Genomic DNA, 19,208 nt, shown 5'->3' on the forward strand with positions numbered 1-19,208 from the left:
CCTTGTTATTTGATTGCCAGAACACAGGCAGGAGATTTTTGTTCTTGCCTTATAGGGCATGGGGATTTGCAGCCCTGTAGAGTAAGCCCGGCTTTATTAAATGCCCAACCGCATTGCCACAAAACACCACAGTCACACGGTCTTTAGATGCTTTGAAGCCAGGGGCTTGTCTTTCTGATTTTGAAGTCTAAGTGCGGTTGGGCATTTTTTTCCAGAAGAGCCCAGTCTCGTCAGCATTAAAAACTTGTTCCGGAAGATAAAGAAAATCATAGAAGAAAAAGGTTAATTGTTCACGGTAGGCTTTTGCTGCCTCTTCATTGGCAGATGCAGCTTCACAGGTAGTCTGCACATTTTTGAGGTTGAAGCGGTTCCTAAAACTGTTAAGCCAACCTTGGCTGGCTTTGAATTCCTTCTCATGAGAAGGCTGTCCCTCTTCAGCGGGAGGTTTGAACAGCGTGAAGAGCCTTTTCTTGCAACGTGTTGCCATCGATAGGCACACGTTTATGGTTCATGTCTTCCAGCCATAAATTTAATGTCTTTTCAGTCTTCACTAAAGTCTTATCACGCACCTGGCTTGTCACCTTAGCAATTATTGGAGCACTTGATGCCACGGCTTGATGAATTTCTCTTTCGAATCTTGATGGCACGGATGCTAGATTCGTTGCGACCATATTTACGTGCTGCATTGGAGACCGACATACCGTCTCTCAATAAATCCAACACAGCCAGTTTTTCCTCCAGCGTTGGAACAGATCGCTGTTTCTTCAGTTGAGCGCCAGACGAAGTAGTTGGCTTGCGTTTAGGGGCCATGTTGTACGAAAAATACTTACAGTATCTTTAAACACTAGAATCACACTCAGCAGAGCAAGATGCTCACACTATGAGAGTCATGCGGGAACCCAGACCGACTGAGGGAACAGCAGATTCACGTCTCCCATCTCATGCTCACACTGGGGCATACGCTCATTGAGTGGAATGGTGGGTGGAATCGCCCACGCCATTTACAGGTATCTTGTTATTTTTCTTTTTTTTTTTTTGCCGAGCGCATATAGTTGAATTCGCATAAGTTAAATATGCATATGATGCGACTCACCTGTACCAGCAGTTTATGAATAACTTGGATAAAAGTGATCAGGATTCCTGTGAACAGGAATGGAACTCTTTACATAGTATTTTTATGGCAAGAGCAACTAAAAAAAAATGCATCACCTGCTACTGAAAGATGACCCCATGGGTGAGATGTTGCTAAAGAAAATACAAGATTCAAAATGAAACTCAAAATAAATGAAACTCAAAATAGAAAAGTGAATTTTCTTTAAAAAAGGAAGGCACTGCAATAGCTTTGCATCAGAACGGAAGCCAGCTTTCTTCAGTATGAGCAACTGAAATTGGTACACTGGCACAATGTCGCACTAAGGCAGAAACTGAACTAGCCAGTCTTCACTCTCCAAGCAGAGACAAATGCAAAGTAGTAAACTAATAGCGAAAGAGAAGATTTTAACACAGGTATATCAAACATTCTCTCCTCAGCCCTGGCAACATCCCTTTAAGATTGAAATACCTAGATTCTCTAGGACTGTGGGGTCCAGTCCTCATGGGATCAACTCAGCCCTTTATCCTCCCCAACGTAGGTAAATTAAGCTCCACATACTTTATGCTGGGGATGGGAAGGGGTGTCAGGTTTTGAAAGAAAGACCTTATAACCTAGGTCCTGTCTGTTTCTCTGTGGACATATGATATTCCATGGCCCTGTTCATCCTTGGCATAATTTGTCCTGTCCCCCTGCTGTCATGCAATGTGTTGTGCTCTAATTGTTGAGTGGTTACTCCCATTGACCCTAGGAGGTGGCTGCATTTCATAGTTACTTGTTAAGCACAAATGACAAGTTCAGCACTCCACCACACACACAAAAAAGGAACAATCACTGATAAAAAGAGATTTTACAACCTCAGACACACCAGAGAAAGGATAAAACCCAGAGAGGGGAACAACGGACAGTGCTATCTCCCCCTCACACACACCCAAGCATTCAGGCCAACAAAGTTTATTCACAACTTGTCTTGTGGGCATCATGGAAGTAGTGAGTTTACATGAGATTTGTAATGAATAAGGTTGATAGCTTAGTGGAGTACACTTCATGAGTAAGAGGCAGCACAGAAGTCAGCACCAAATACAAGAATGAAACAAGATGGGTTTTGAGGCTGATATCTTTGATCAAGCAGAAGGTACAGGAGGAACACGAGGATCAAGGACCAGACATGTAGGCTGGGACAGAGCTTTGATGCAGCAGTAGAGGGGTGTCTAATGGTCAGGTCAGAAGATGACTGTTTTGGTGGTGGCTGGAGTTAAAAGGGAGAGCGAGAAGAGGTGGTTGCAGTTATCAAAATACATGTGACCCCCAGGGTGTCAATAAGGGTAACAGCAATGGAGAGTAGAGGGGGGAAGATACAGGGCCTAGCAGAGTTTTCCCCAACGATGTTCCACAAATGTATGGCAAAGTACTGGTAAACACTTGCTCATGCAAGCAGCCCCTACTGACATCAGTGAAATTACTCACATGAATAGGGGCTTCAAGATTTGGGCCATTAAAGCTCTTTGGAACTCTTCTAAATGGAAGTTATAAGCAAGGAACTTTTTTTTTTTTTTTAAAGCAATTAGAGTCTAATTTGCTAAGCCCTGCAAGAACTGTAAAGAGGGAACTAATCTGAGGTATCCTAAAGAATGCAATACTAATACTCCAAGAAGACAGGGGATGGAATAAAACTTCCTTCCACCCAAAGTCTGTTGCAATACAATGCATTGCATTTTAGCCGTAGTGATCTCTTGCTTGACACTCATTAATACAGTTAAGACATGGAAAATGTTGTTTAAACACTAACCTTTCCTAACACAGCTGGTTAAGACAGTTGCATTGCTTAACAGAGCCATTGTTTTATTTTACATAACATTCCCTAGGCACATTTAATTCAGTTGTCTGGGCACTGAGGTAATCAGATCAAAGACCAAATTATGACAGTTTTTAAATTAAAAAGCCCTCAGTGAAATGAAAGTGCAGCTACTCCCTAAAGCAGTAATGTGGTTTCATAATTGAAACTGCTACCCAGCTATTCCTCCTTCTCCCTCTCTCCCAGGGAACACTAAACCTTACATTCTCACTCACACTGCAGGGGTAATTTTTAAGAGTTTTTGCTATTTTCCCCCTCCACACATACTAATTTTAGACAATCCACCACATCTGAGAGAAGACAACATTCTGAATAGCTTAAAAATGCTCAAGCATTTTGCTTTTCCTCAGCATTATTAGCAATCTAGTTCTGCTACATGTCACTCACTTTTTTTTGTTTCTCTTACCTCCTCAAAGTGTGACAGCTCTAAAAATGATTCAAGATTTCAGGCCAAATTTTGGTCCTACTGAAATCAATGGCTGTTTTGCTATTTGTTTCAATGGGACCAGGATTTGAGCGTTTAATAGTTTCAAGTGATACCTGATGTAGCTATTTACATGGAAGTTGTTACAATCGTCTGCTCTAGGCCCAATAACTATTTTAAACAGGAGAACTAAGAAAAAAGTGGTTTGATCCTTTCTCTGTAAAGCACCTACCACACTAGTAAATCATTTCAGGTCTAGAAATATAGAAGAAGTGACAGCACCACTGCCATTCCAGAGCTCATCTTCGCCGGTGTCCAGATTTCATTTTTTATATATAAAACATCTACACGTGCCAAGATGAATGCAGTTGAAAAGCTCTCTCCATCTCAAGGACCTGATCCAATGCCCATTGACTCCACTGAGCTCCAATTGGGCCCACAAGGCACTAAATGGTAACTTCTCAGGAGAAGCAAATCAGTAACTATTTCAAAAATTTAAACTGACTTGCTGTCAAAATGAAACCAAGTCACTTAGTTAATAATAGCTTCCAAGTCAATTAGTTAGTAACAGCTTCAGGTACTATCTCTGACTCAAGTCCCTCTGTCAATTTCTGTGGTTTTACAATTTTCTTTTTTTAAAAAAACCTCCCCCTTTTCCTACGTGAGAGCTCACAGTTAGGGGAAACTATACACAGAGCTGCCAGAAACAAAGAGTAAGCCCTTGGAACAAAAACATGAGTGTAAAGCAATCTTCCTTTGACCTTTTATCGGAAGTAATCTTCAGTGTTCTTTCCAAGTGTGATTAACTTGGTGTCCCTTTAAAGAGAACTGAACTCATGTTTGGCCACATATTTAGATTCTGTAGGGACAGGCTTTTACAGAACTACAGATTGATGGAAGTGATTCCACTGTATTTTTTTTTTAAAAACTCCAATGTAAGCAGCTGAACAGAATTATTCTTCTGCAACATTTACAACCAAACTTCAAAGCCTAGAGAACTGTATGGATCTGAATTGTCCATGAGGATAACAAAGTGTAAATAATAAACAGCATTGTAAACAGCAGGTTGTGGGGTTTTTGAGATCCTGAAGCTGCAATCAGATCTCTTTGGGCAGATATCAGTGGCTGTCAGTACAGGTGGGGGGAAGGGAGGAGGAGGATAAGTCCCTCTGAAGGCCAGTCTTCACCCACAAGTCCAACAGCAGGAATCAGCAAATATCCAACAAGTAACAGAACCATACCTGAGCTGTAGACACTTCCCTGTAGGCAGTTTCATGTTTAATTATCTGCAGACTCAGAACTGTATGCAGTGTGACAATGTTAAATGCTGGAGAGATTAAATATTTGTCTGGCAATAGGTATATGTTGGGTGAAAGACTAAGACAGATACATGTAATTATTTCACAGGTCTATAGGCCTTGTGTGCTCCAACACTGGTAAGCAGTCTGGTTTTCCATTAGTTTTCAATACTGATCTCACAGACAAGTTGGTTAAGCACAAACTAGAAACCAAGAACTCCCACTCATGGCTCTGACAGTCAGCAAATCACTCAGGGACCTAATTTCAGAGGTGGTGAGCACCTGCAGCTCCCTATTAAATTCATATGGGCTTGTGAATGCTGAGCCCCATTTGATAAACTAAAACAAGACAGAAAGAAAGACACCACTTTGATTTAGCTTTCCCCTCAAGTTTCTATTTGTAAAACGGGGGTGATGAATATTCTTACCTCATAGCACAGGGATGGTAAAACTATGAGACACTCAGCTTACATGTCACACCTCTACCTGAAGACTTTTTAAAAAATAATTTGTTACTATATATATATATATATATATATATAACAAATTAACATCCAAGAGTAGTGTAACTGAAAGGGTAGACTAGTTACCAGATTTCCCCCAGTTTGGTTCATTTAGGAGACATTTTTCTCCGTGCAGTCACATATCCATTCGTGTGGGGGTTTCACAGGATGACAGGAAGGAGAAAAACTATTTTCAAGAGCGATAGGACAATTTTATTGTAAAGCTAGAAAGAAAAGCAGGGGAACTCTGGGACAGGTGCAATATCCAGAACTACTTTAACCGATTTTAAATTTATATTATACAAAATTAGATGTCAGGTAGGCCATATCCCATTTGCTTGTATTTGGGACATGCTATTATCCTGTACAAAACATCACACCTTTCGCCCCCACATGCCTCATTTCTTGTGTTCATGTTCTTACCTCATAAGACCAGACACACTGCACTCCTGCAAATCTCCGCACACATCTTCCCACTTCCACATCCTCATGAGTGGTGTACATCTCTTGCAAGCACTCTCCAATGTGAGGCACCATTCTGCGCAGCACCTCCCGGCTCATGATCACACCAGGTCCTCCCATGCAGAAGTTCTCACCAGGTTCCAAGGCCAGTTTCCCCATCTCTTCGGTGGTGCCAAGCCCAGTCTGTCCAAGGAAGAGGGGTTCACTGCTGTTCAAACTCCTAAGGAAGCTCTCCAGTCTGTCCCCCTTAATGTAAACATCATCATCTGCTCTCATAAACCATTCGTAATTGTCCAAGTAGTTGTCATGCATGTACTTGAGCATCATAAAGGATTTCTTCTGGGGTGGGTAGGAGTCATCCACGCCTTGTAGCGGCACTATTGGGATTGGAACAGAGGTGTCCGAACCCTCACTGGAGAAGAATTCAACCTTGCCAGGAATGGTTTTGGACCAGGTTCTAGAATGAAAATACAAAGTTAAGTTTATAGACAGAGCACATCACAGTACAAGTCAAACATACAGGAAAAAGTGACTCAGGAGGACCATTTGTTTTAAGAATTTCCTCCCTTTTAAATTCTCTTGAAATGCAGTCTTCCTTCCATAAAAGCAATAATCACGTACAGTGGTAAGAACCATATAAAAGACAGCAGTTCTCAAACTGTGAGTTGCAACTCCAATGTGGGTTGCTATCCTGCTTTAATGGGGTCACCAGGGCTGGCATTAAGACTCAGTGGGGCCCAGGGCTAAAGCTCAAGCCCCACCACCAGAGGCTGATGCCGAAGCCCATGGGCTTCCACCCTGGGCAGCAGGGCTCAGGCTAAGGCCCTGCTGCCTAGGACTGAAGCCCTCAGGCACACAGGGTATGGGTGTGTCATGTAGTTATTTTTGTTGTCAGAGGGGTGCAATGAAGTTTGATATACGACATCCAAGCTATTCCAACATGACATGCTTCTGAGCCTAAGTTTCTAGTTTCAAGATGGGCTAACAATCAAGCTCCTCCAAAACTAAATGTGGAATTTTCAGAAAGTGCTCAGTGTTAGCCTAACTCTGTCCCCACTGACATTGGGCATAAGACTCCCATTGAAGTCAAAGGGAACTGTGTTAGGCTAACGCTGAGTGCCCTTGAAAGTACCATCTAGAGTCCTTACAAAGGACTATATAACTGTAAAGTATGAATACCAGTCAGATGCAGAGGGAAGAACAATATTTGGGACCTCCTAGATACTGACTTTGTTTAAGCTACTACTTTCCTCCCCCCCCTCCCGAAAGTTTTTGCAAAATTTAGGAAAATAAGTTTCTTTTAATTACTAAGAATGTATTTTCAAGTTTGTGCAGATGACAACAGTTTGAAGCTAATTTTGTGTAGATGAAAAGTTTCCCTGCACATTTTTCAGTCCCTACTTCTGTCCACTGGTGCCTAGGTTAATCTATAGTTTCAGAGGTGCAGAATGAACAGATGACCATTTTTTTGCAACAACTTATGAAAAGTCTGTACCCCACAGAAGGAAAGACTCTAGGACAGATGGGTAGAGTAGTGGTGTTTTCCACCCAGGAGCTGGCAGATTGAATAGGTAGGCTCTGATGGAGGAAGAGATCTTTCTTCCATGCAGCAACCCAATATGCAGGGAAAGAAACAGGAAAGGTCACCTCAAACTCATCTGCCCCCTACCAGCTGGAGGCTTATGGAAAAGCAGCCCCAAAGAATGGGGCACGAATAGCAGCACAGTAGAATCCTAACAGATGGACTTCTCTTCTTACCATGGTATTACCCCTCACAGCCACATTTTGTATCAGTCTCTGGAGAATGGGAATGCAGATTTTTTTTAAGCCCTACTCAAAGTTCTGATATTAAGTGTTCCATGACCCCACAAGCTCAGCATCTAGTTCAGAAACACAGCAAAAGAAACCAAAAGGAAGAGAAAGGACAATTGAAATGGAAGTTAAAAAGTTAACAGCCACTACTTGGGTTGACAGCAGGGTTTGAACCTAGGACCCCGCAGAGCTAAAACCATGATACTCTACCACTTCAGCTAAAGAATTAAAGGATGGGATTTTCAAACAGGACAAAGACACTTAAAATGGCTTTCAATAGAACTAGCACTCCTAAGTCACTTAAGACATTTATGGATCTCCTACTTCTGATGTGGATCAGCTCCCAGAAGATGACAGACCCATGCTCCCCTAAAGAGTTTAGGAAAGAAGTGGGGCTTAAATAGGAATGGGTATTTGTGGACAAGAAATGGCAGGCTGTTCCAAGCATAAAGGTGATGTCTTAGGAGACATGGAGCTGGGAGAGGAAATGGGATCAGCAATATAGGCAGGGCCTATGGAATATCAGCCACTCTTCCAGCCAGGAGCCCTCATTTGTGTAGAGCTGTGTAAAGACATAGCATCGGTCTTCAGCCTTCACCAGCAACCTCTAGCAAAGCCTGCCTAGCGCTTATGTACATAGGCAGCTGGCCTCTTTACGCTTAGGAGGACTCCTCTTTAGAGTCACAGTCAAGCAAAGACTCTCTAGACACATTTTAAGTTATACAGCTATTAAACGTTTTACATCCTTGCTCTTAGAAACTTATGACTTTTAGATCACTGGGATTTGTTTAATGCAATTGCTGCTCACAAAGAGGAAAGAGTATTCTGTGTAGAAAGACATGGAATGCAGTTTTAATCAGTAACTGGACAATCGTTCCTTCTATAGGAGTTACTTTCTAGTTATGTTTGGCAGCTTTGTTCAGACCATAATCTGCATTCAGAATCAGCCATGAAAACATTCTTGAGGTGTGAAAAAGAATAGTGTTCCTTAAACGTATCAGTTCTACTTATACCAGGTGCTTCCAACCACTATTTTTTAGATTACAAAGAGTAGGATGTGTTTGGATCATTTAAACGATCCGAAATCTACAGCATTAGCCACGAGGGTTATGTCTACACTACCCACCAGATCGGCAGGCAGCAATTGATCCAGTGGGGAATCGATTTATCGGGTCTAGTTTAGACATGATAAATCAACCCCCGAGCACTCTCCCATCGACTCCCATACTCCACTGACATGAGAGGTGGAGGCAGAATCGACGGGGGAGCGGCAGCAGTTGACTCACCGAAGTGAAGACGCCATGGTGAGTAGGTCTAAGTACGTTGCCTAATTAGATCCATCCCCCCACCTAGCGTAGACCAGGGCTTTGAGACCTCATTTAAAAATATTCAGGTAAATTAAACAAAAAGTTCCATTTAGAAATAAAATGGTATTTGATGTCTGCTCATCACAAAAATTTTAATTTTAAAAAGCCACAATCCTTTAAAAGGATACACTTATTTAAATCTGGATTTATTAGTCAAGTGTCCAGTGTATTTTAGGAAATTAACATCCAGTTGAAATCAATGGAAAGAATCCCAATGACTTCAGTCAGAGCTGAATCAGATCTTTAGGGTATGTCTACACAGCAAAGAAAAATCTGCAGCTGGTCCATGCCATCTGACACAGGCTCACAGGGCTCAGGTTGCGGGTTGTTTCATTGCTGTGTTGGTTTCCAGGCTTGGGCTGGAGCCTGGGCTCTGGGAGCCTCTCACCTCGCAGGATCCTAGAGCAGAGGCTCCAGCCTAAGCCCAGAAGTCTATGAAGTCTACATAGCAATGAAATAGCCCCGCAGTCCAAGCCCCACGAGCCCAAGTCAGCTGGCACGGGCCAGCCGTGAATTTTTCTTTGCCCCTGTAGACATACCCATAGTCGTTGATGCATAAGCTACAGTTTATGAAACCATTCGATTGAAGTGGGGAAAATCAGATAGTTTTAAGCAAACACCCACATCTTAAGTTTTCAGGAACTAGTGAGTTTCTTTGTTAAATTTTTGGTAACCACATTTAGATTGATCCTCTACTCCCTTTTAAGTAAAATGAAAGCAGACCATACATAGTTTTTTGTATGCTAATATCTGGTGGTTTATGAGTGAAATATCCCAGCATAAATTTAAATTTAAAAACCAAGTGAAGAAGCCTTTTGACCAACATTAGTCAAAAAGTGCACTGTGACAAATTTAAATGTAGAATTGTAGAACAAAAGCTGTTGGGAATCACAATTATCAAAAGCATCCGTTGTTATCTGTTCCCAATGCTGCTTTTATACTGAACCAAGCCACTTCCCAGACAGATTCATTTAATAAAGTGGCAAGATGAGGTCCTTATAACTTCTTCAGTTTATTGTCTTTTTCCTTTAAGGAAGCCAATAATTTTCCAGCTCACTCCCTGCACCATGAAAAGTCAGCAATCTCTAATTGATGAACTATGGACAGCGCAGGATGTTCTCTGCACTTTATAGCTCCTAGCTAATGATCCTCCACAGTCCAGATGTTTTAGAAGAGTACTCAGCTATGTAAAGCAATGCTGTGTCTGTTATTTCCCATGTTTGGAGGTGCTCTCAGCCCTCCCAGTTCAAGTTCTTTCATATCAACACTTATGTGTGTACTGGTAGGGAATAGCTCCTCGTCGCTTGAGGTGGAACAGCGGCATGCATCAGTAAAACTCTAAGATAGAGTTTTTAAGTGTTCAAACTGCAGAACATCCCTTGGCCCAAAGCCAGTTGCCCTAGATAATATTTTTGGTAGAACTACAGTTGGAGTATACCTTAATCATTTCCTAAATTAATGTGATTTCTAAGATAAGGAGTAAGTCATCTTAACTCAGAACAGTGGCTTTCAGCACACATTTGAACTGTGGTACAGGTGACTTATAGAAGCTCACTTAAGGCCTTTTGAATAAAAGTCAGTCATCAGAGGCCAAAACATCTGGAGAACATCAACACCTGCTGCTTCTTACTGTCTGAATTAGTGGCAGATGACATTTGATATGCATAACTTATTTTCTCATGCATCCACTTATTCAGAAAGTACAGGAACAGAAAAATTTGAGTTCAGGATACATGTTTATTACATCTAATAGAATCAAACCTGAATTTATTTGATCATTTGACATTTGAAAGATTTGTCTATCAAAAGACAAAAATAATTATTATAAACATGGAATTTTGTTCAAAGCTACTTCAAGCCTCTTAACTTTAAGTCATTGAAGAGCCAACTTGTAAAGTCATAAGTGTAAAACCAAGTTTAACAATTTCAGAGCTACTATTCCAATTCAGTCTAGAATCCTTAGGTTTATTTCTTTTGCCTGATCTTCAGTTATAGGCAGTGTCCTAACTCATAAGATTTCACAGTCACGGGCCTTTGTTCTCTTTCCCCTCCCATGGCCTGAACAGTATTTACTCACATGAGCAGTCCCATTTGCTTCGCTTGTACTGTTCACATAAGTGAGAACTATTTATTAAAAGGTTTGCAGAACTAGGCCTGAAGCTTGGTAATAAAAACCAAAAAATGAATACTTTCAGAGAAGGCCCATACTCTGCCCCCACCCTCCAGTTCCCCAGTCAGACTCCTTTGGTTAAGGAAATGTGGTCACAACGCTTCTACAGCCAGGTAGCCGAAGTTGGTGTTACCAGGATTATCAATCATCTGTACTGCAGTAGTCCCTAAAGGCCTCAGCCAGGTACACACTAGACACCGTACAAAGACAGATCAAGAAAACGTTAGTGGCTACTGAACATCAGTATTCAAAAACCATAAAACAGAACTGCTCTGTTAGAGCCCAACCCTCTCTCATAGGTAGAATCTTTACATATGTGAACAGGAATACTACATGAGTCAAGATTTGAAGGATTAGGTCCATACGGTTGTTGGGTTTTTTGGGGAGAAGTGTTGAAGATGTGCATGACACTGAGAAATACTAGTTCACACAGCATGCAAGACACACACAATTCTGACAATCCAGAAGCATGAAATACCAACGTCATAATTTAAACAAAAGAGTTGAGCAATCTTCCTTTAGAATGAAGACACTTAATATAGTGCATTAAGGCTAGCTGTCTTAAAGTCATTACTTCTTTGAGTCAGATGAAACTTTCCTTTGCACGCATATATAGCCAATTGTGTGAAAGTCACATGATTAGTACAGCTGGTCAGGTACAAGGGTTCTCCACAGAAAGCTGTTAAAAATTAAATCAGTGTAAACCAAGTGCATATAATCTTTTGAAGACACAAACTAAGGTGTATACAAAAACACGTTAGGGCTACAAAGTCAACAACTACTATAACCAGGAATTAAATACTTCCTAAAAAGAAACCATTAATACAGTTATGGTGGTGTTAGTAATAATGTATGCACTTAGCAGTAGGGACTTGGCATGTCCTAGATCTGGAATTTTTCCTCATCTTCAGTTTCCAAAACAAATTCTTGCTTCATTATCTCTAGTGAACTCATAAAAAAGCACAATAACCTAGAATATTTATTTCACAGAGAGTTGTCCCAAATCAAAGAGGATTAAAGAAAAAAAGTATCCCATTTTTGCCTGATTCTGCTGGGAACTTCACTTGCAAGAGACCAAGGAAGCCATTTAGAGTTTTGAGAAACACTTGCATTGTATAATTATGCCAAAGAAAACAATTTGTCAATGCCTCAGCAAGTTAATGAAGCTGGGAAAATGATTTCTTGAATACACCATGGAGCCTTGAATTAAGACTAGTTCTGAGCAACTGTTTCTAAATGATGGACTAGTTCTCTCCACTGAGTGCCTTACTTCTAAGTAAGAAATCAGCTTAACTCACCTATGAATGTCATGCTGAAAAAGCAGCATTGGTAGCAGATGTGGCTCTGGTACTAAGTATCTGTGGTGCCACTAGTGTAAGGGTTTTTAAAATTTAAAGATATTTATATGCTGATCCACTTCAGCACTGAAGAATTTTACACTAGTATTGATAGGGTTATTTACATCAACAAAGTGCAAACTATTGATCTTGACCACCACATACAATTCTGTCTCCCCCCTTACCAGAGAAGATCTCTAGGAGTTTATATCTTGATAGGAAATTTCTTTTTAAAGCTACCAGCCATGCTATCCTGCAGAAAGCTGCCAGAGAGCCTGAATGGTCTGCTGTACTCCTTAAATTCTCCCCTTCCAAAGCTAAGAAAAGCTAATCTAGGGCCCTCATTTCCAGAAGGGTTGGAGTTCAGCCTCCAATTCTGCACCTACAAGTATATGCAGGTGCAATTTATAGCATCTGGGTAAATGTACAAGTGTGCCTATAATTTACATAAAAGTGCTCCTTCAATCAATTTTAGGTGGGAAAGCCAGTGCCTAGGTCTCCTCTTTACCTCAGAAGTATAACAGGTGGTTGCTCCCAAAATATATTATTTGTTCTGTAGAGTATATTGCAGATTTTGGGTCACTGTAATAAATATTAATGTCCTCCCAGAAGTCTTATACCCGCACTATGGCATATGATCAGACCATAAAAAGAACTTTTATTGTCTGCATTGATATTTTCTTTCTCATTCCAATTATTTTGATTAAAACATGTATCCGGATTCACTTAACATAATCTGAATTGGAAGCAAATGACATTTTTCCAAATATAAAAAGTGTATACTCCACCGCCCACCACAGTATCTAACTAGTTGCCCTAAAAGGACCCAATAAGAGGAATACCAACCAGTAGACTAGATTCCGGGGCCTGCAGATAAAGAGCCTGTATTTTACTCTTGCAATGGACAGCCCTGGGCTCAAGCACAGAAGACACACTACACTCTTAGACCCCAAATCCTTTTGGCTGCCTTTGTTGCAGCTTTTCTAAGCAGTATTTAGCTTTCTCAGCAATCTATTTCCTATAAGATATAACAACAGAATGACAATGTGTTCAAAATGCAGTCTCTTGAATAAGTGCCTTACCTTAGAATCTTCCACGCAACGTTTGAAAGAGGCAAGTTTGGGCATGAGGTACTGCACTACATTATCCATAAGCAGAATGGCATCTCTCTTTCATGGTCCTTTAATGACCATATCTCTGTTTTTTGTTCCTCAATTACATAGTTCAGTGTAGAGAAAAGTAACATTCAGCTTGGTTCTCAAAGTTTGATGCCTCCTACACATTAATTGTGTTAAAAGTTAACTACTCTCCAAATTTCCTAGTCAATAGAATTGATGTGCAAAATAAATGAGTGGGTCTGGTGTTTGGCAAAATTGACTATTGCTGCTATTCCATTTACAAGACATCTTTGTCCAGACCTTCTACTAACAACAGACTTTGGAATCCTCTGGTACTTAGTCTACTGGTGGATTTTCTCTCTTCTGTGAACCCTTCAGGATAATGGTTGAGTGGCGGGAAGTTAACATTTATTGGCATCCTTTTTCTTGGCCTCATGCCTTTGTTAGTCAGTCCCTATACCTATACTCTTTCTGACTTTCCAACCTCTTCCCTGATTTACATGGTCACAGCTAGGGTGATCAAATCTGTTTCCTATGTTGTATTTTAGTGGCCTTCTAAGACACAGTTTCTGCTAATCTGTTTGTCAGATGGAATAACAGTTTAAAGCAAATGCCTACTACACTCTGCCTCTTATGCTACCAGAGCACTATTTAGAGCTTCTGAAAATTCAATAGGCCCACTTCTCCTACTAGCAACTCACTGAAATAACTGACAAAGCTTTTCAGGAAGTGCACTGCTCAAGTTCTTCCTAACCATAAGTGGATTAACAGCAGCAAGGGACAGTGTACATTTTGTTCTTTGGTCCCTGGTAAATATTTGCAACCACTTTTTTCAACTGAAGCCTTAGAGCTAAAATAGTTTGGAGATTTTCAGCTCCCTGCACCTTTGGCTCCTTCACAACTATTGAAATCATATTAGCCAGTCTCTGCAACTCTTAAGATGGTAATACCAGAATTCCTTGACAAGGGCTTCCCCACTTTCCTTGCGGCAACCATCAATTTATCTTACTGTGATGCTGTGTCAATTTAATAATCTTAATGGTCTAGTGGAGCGTACCATGGCAATCATAAGCCATCTAAGGTTTCTTTTAGCCAAAGGAAAGTGTGTTCTTATCTCTGGGACTTTTTTTTTTTTTTAAAATGCACAGCAGGGTGAAAAATGCTTTTAGGCTCCTCACAATGGTAACAGCTCTCAGATCTTGCCCATTTGGTGACTACTGAATCTCTCAAAAAAGCTACCAATTTTGGGGGGACTACCCAGTTCCTCTTCCAGGCTGCGCATTATCTTGCTCGCTGAAGGCTTTTCTCTTCTCTCCACCTTTACCCAACATCTGTTAGTGTGCATCTCTCCCGCACATTTACCCTATGGATCAAGTTCTGCAAGCCTGACCCACATAAGTAGCAGGACAACTGAAGTCAATAGGATTACCTGCATGGCTACTACCCAGTGTAATGGATGCAGATTCAGGTCCTATATTAGTAACTACAAACGTGTAAATGCTGCATATGCCAACATCTCTTTGAACATCTTCCACAGATCTCTCATGACCGCCTCCCTCTCCAAAATTCCCAACCAGGTTTGAGCTAGCAGAGCTACTATGTTGAAGAGCCCAGTTAACCAATTCCTTGTGTTAAATATCCCCTTCCACTTTAAGGCATTTTATGGCATTATAATCAGATGCTCCCATTTCTGCTAACACTGAAAAGCACTTATTTACTCAGTTTCATTAGCCTATTGATCAAACAGGCCAAATATTTTTAACATACAAAATACAGAAATTTGTTTAAGATACATCTGCATAAAAGATTAAAAACTATAACATCCAAGTTAGGTTGCTAGGTCTTAACTACAGATCTCTTACAGAAGCAGACCTTGGGGCATGACGTTCCAAGATCTGCCTTTAGCTTAAGTTTGAAGCACCAAGCACATTTTGTCTAGGACACATCAGCAGAGTAGAGACTCTCTAGAACCACAGGGACTACTCTTGCCAAAGGGATGACTGCTCTAATAGACAGCGATTGGTGATGAAATCTGTTATTATGTTCCAACTATTGTCTGTATTACAGTAGCATATCAGAGTCCCCTTTATGGATCAGGCTACATTGTTATGCCTAGATAAAAGAGGACCCCTGCCCTGAAGAACGTAATCTAATCAGAGAACACTGCAAATTAAAATATGTTTAAGAGATCTCCTTCCCTGTGTTAGTATCAAAATTGAAGAACATTAAACAATCCGTGTTTTACCATTTATGCCTTCTACTTACTTTGTCCATGTTCTCAACCTGGAGATCACTTTGTTCATGGCTACATGGGAACAGAGGTGGTCCCAAAACTATTTTTCTATTGTAATATGGGGTCTTTTTATGGAAAAGATTCAGAACACTTCACCCACAAAATGCTACAAATTTGGTTTAAACATGCCCGTGGCGAATGTTTTTTTGTTTTGTTTTTTAAACAAAAGTTCAATAAAAAACATTTCCACCAATATTAAAATGTTAGAAGCTACAGTATGCTAAGCCTCATTTAAACAGTAAATTGGGGTTACAGTTACCAGATAATGTCCCTTAAAACAAGACACAAAGGAGTGGTCTAGTGGGAGTATTCATCAAGTTTCAACAGAAGGAAATTACAGTACTGTCAGACTGACCCTGGCAATTTTGAAATGAACACAGAGGTTTAAGTTCATTCACACACACACACACACACACACACGAATGTTCAGATCTCACCACAGCATTGTTCTTCATGTTACTCACTTCCCCCTCCTATTTTCAAATGAGATATGGTTTAAGAAGAGCTTCCAATCTCAAACTAGTTTTTGCTAAAAACTTCTGTGCCAGAGATCTTAACAACAAACAGAGTTCAGTGCAAAAGTGTTAGCTGAGCATATCCTAATGAAGGATAAGGGATGCCCGTGAAAAGTGCAACTGAATAGACCTGAGTATTGACATATTTGTGGAGGTCTAATCAGTTATCAGACTGATCATTCTCAGAGTAGACGGTTTAATTCTGATGCAAGAGCATTTCCTTCTTTTAAAGTGTGAACTTATTGCAACTAGTCAAACAAACCAGAACCAAGAAAAACCTTAAGGTGAAAGCTCTATAACAAACTCAAACTTACATTTCCAAAGTAGCCCTCAATTTTGTTCAGGGGTTCTCTCAAACAAGAGTTAGTTAACTCCTAAATCTTAAAGGGTCAGAACCTGTGAGGAAAAGTGTGTAAGTCAGACACTGGTGTCTGTACAGTGCAGATGTCTTCCTACTTAGTGAGAAACCCAGCAGCAGCTCAGAATGCATATTTCAAGATTTCCTCCAGGTTGATCTATATGGAGGCTCTTTTTATAAGCCCCATTGATGTTGATAATATGGACAGAGTCACCCACAGGCATGTAATGCCGTTACAAAAAACGCCTTCAAATACACAGCAAGTCAAGATTGCTGAAGAGACTCTAGATACTTATAGATCCCATCTGTCAGAATACAAAGCAGCTGGTTAACAGCAAAACCCCCTGAATCTGTGCAGTAGGTTAGAGATGTCTAGAGGGGAATAATAAAGCAAGATCTCCCCCTTCCCCTGCAAGGCTAGTGACTTTATCCATTTAACAGATGGGAAGCTGCACATACAAAGGAACCCAGATAAGGGAGAGGACTATAAAGCACATTCCCCCTCACAGACACTCTCCTCTCTGCACACCCCCTATAGGGACTTTATCCACTTAATAGATGTAGGCTAACATGCAAAGGAAAAGGGGGCATAAAGCAAATCCCCATACATATTTCCCTCCCCCTGTACCCACCCCTACTCCAGTGACTACCTTCTTCACTGATGAGGAGCTAGATATGCCAAAGAAGTCATGGTGAACGGGAGGGCTGCCCTATGCCTAGAGCAGCATAAGAATAGGGTCAGCCAGAACAAGGACAGCATGCCCCAAGCATGTGGGGGAGGATATGAGAACACAGAACAGAAGGGCCCCGGGAGGCGGAAGGAAAGACCCTACCCCACACACTGCTGGGGGAGGGAAAGACAAAGAGAGGGTGCACAAGGGAGGACCCTACCCCATGCACTACTGGAAGGGAAGGATAGAAAAGGGGTTCACAGGGGGGATCCTGCCGCACGCATTGCGAGACAGGAAGGACAGAGAAGAGGTGTGCGAGAGGTAGACCCTGCCACATGCACTGCCTGAGGGAAAGGACAGACAAGGGGTGCGCAAGAGGGAGACTCTGTGATGGAGGGGGAGGACAGAGAAGGGGTGCCCGGGGGAAGACCCTGTGATGGAGGACACAGTGGGGATGCACAAGCGAGGACCCTACCCCATCCACTGGTGGAGGGGGAGGACAGAGAAGGGGTGCAAGGGGGGGGGAGAGACACTGCCCCATACAATGCTGGAGGAGCACAAGGCAGGGCTGCAGCCCTCACCTGTAGGCAGCCACCGCCCGGCTCTGCAGGTATTTCTGGGCTGTCATGACCCCCACGAAGAGGAAGTTGCTGGCCGGCGGGATGTCGTCCTGGCGCTCTGCGGGGTCCTGGGGCCAGAGCAGCGTCCCCCGGGAGTCCCTGCGCAGCAGCCCCCCGCCCTGCTGCAGCCGGCAGCCCTCCGGGCTCGCCTTCCGCCGGTGTCCCGCTTTCTTCAGCTCCGCGGCGCGGGGCAGGATGAGTCTTGAGGCCAGGATGAAGCCCAGGATGAGTCCTAGCAACACGCTGAGCCAGGAGCGGCGGCTTCTGCCAGCCATTCCCCACTCGCTGCCCGACACACGCTGGCCCCCCAAAATACACCGCGCCCCTGGCCCGCTCCACGGAGCGCCGACGCCCCGGCTTCTGCCAGGGGGTGCCCCTGCCCTGCTCCTGCCCCGAGACCGCCCCCTCAGCCCCGCACCCCGGCGGCAGCTCCCCCCGCCCAGGCCGCCCCGCCCCCCTGCACTCCCACCGCCCCGCCCCCCCCGCCGCCTCCAGCCGCAGCCCCCTGAGGGGAGCTCTCCCTACAGCCTATCCCCCCCCCAAAAAAACCCCACCTCCCTGCACCCCAACTGCCAGCCAAGCCCGGCCCGCCTCCGCTGCCCCAGCCCCGCGCCCCCCAGCACCAGGGCCGCCCCCCGTCCCGGCGCCCCCTGCTCCCGGGGAGCCCGGACTCCGCTCTGCCCTGCTCGCGGCCCGGCCCCGCGGCTGCCTGCCCTAGCCGGCCAGCCCGGGCCCCCCCGGGGCGGGGAAGCGCAGCCCCCGCCTGAGGGCGGCAGCCATGGGACCCTCCTCCCCTTCCCCGGCGGAGACGCGCTCGGCTCGGCTCGGCTCGGCCCGGCCCGGCCGCCGCTAGCGCTGCCCGCCCGCTGGCCCGGCCCGGCCCTGCCCTGCCCGTGGTGCTGGTGCAGCCGCCGCGGCGCGTCCCCCGGCTCAGCTCGCCATGGCGCGGGGGGGAGGAGGGGGGGGGGGAGGGGCGCGGGGAGGAGGCGCGCGCGGCCCCTGCCCAGCCCGCCCCACGCACAGCGCGCCCCGGCCCGGGCCGCAGCCTTTGGCCCCGCTCGCCTGCCGTCCCCCCGTCCCCATTGGCTCGCGCTCAGGGCAGCGCTGTGCGCGCGGCTGCTAGAGAGGGGCGACCGGGGGGGGGAGGGGACAGGGGATGGGGTGACGGGGGGAGGGAGACCGGAAAGTGGGTGATGGGGGAGGGGAAGGCTGATGGGGAGGGGACAGAGGGGGTGGCAGGGAGGGGAAGGGGGAGATGGGGCAATGGGGGATGGGTCAGTGGGGGAGCGGGTGGCAGGGAGGGGAAGGGGAGACC

The 19,208-nt window shown here is 43.9% G+C and overlaps 1 protein-coding gene across 1 annotated transcript in view; it reads right to left on the reverse strand.

The window, feature by feature from the left end:
* CHSY1 (chondroitin sulfate synthase 1) overlaps positions 1-18,284 on the reverse strand; it is a 97,962-nt gene extending 79,678 nt beyond the window's left edge. Inside the window, exons 1-2 of the mRNA XM_084640466.1 lie at positions 17,855-18,284; positions 5,594-6,089 (exon numbers count right to left, since the gene is read on the reverse strand). Coding sequence (XP_084496592.1) covers positions 5,594-6,089; positions 17,855-18,168 — 810 coding nt within the window. The 5' untranslated portion in view covers positions 18,169-18,284. The remainder of the gene's footprint in view (positions 1-5,593; positions 6,090-17,854) is intronic.
* Positions 18,285-19,208: the final 924 nt, after the last annotated feature.

This window comes from Lepidochelys olivacea (assembly GCF_965140295.1).
Source record: "Lepidochelys olivacea isolate rLepOli2 genome assembly, chromosome: 10".
Taxonomy (NCBI): domain Eukaryota; kingdom Metazoa; phylum Chordata; order Testudines; family Cheloniidae; genus Lepidochelys; species Lepidochelys olivacea.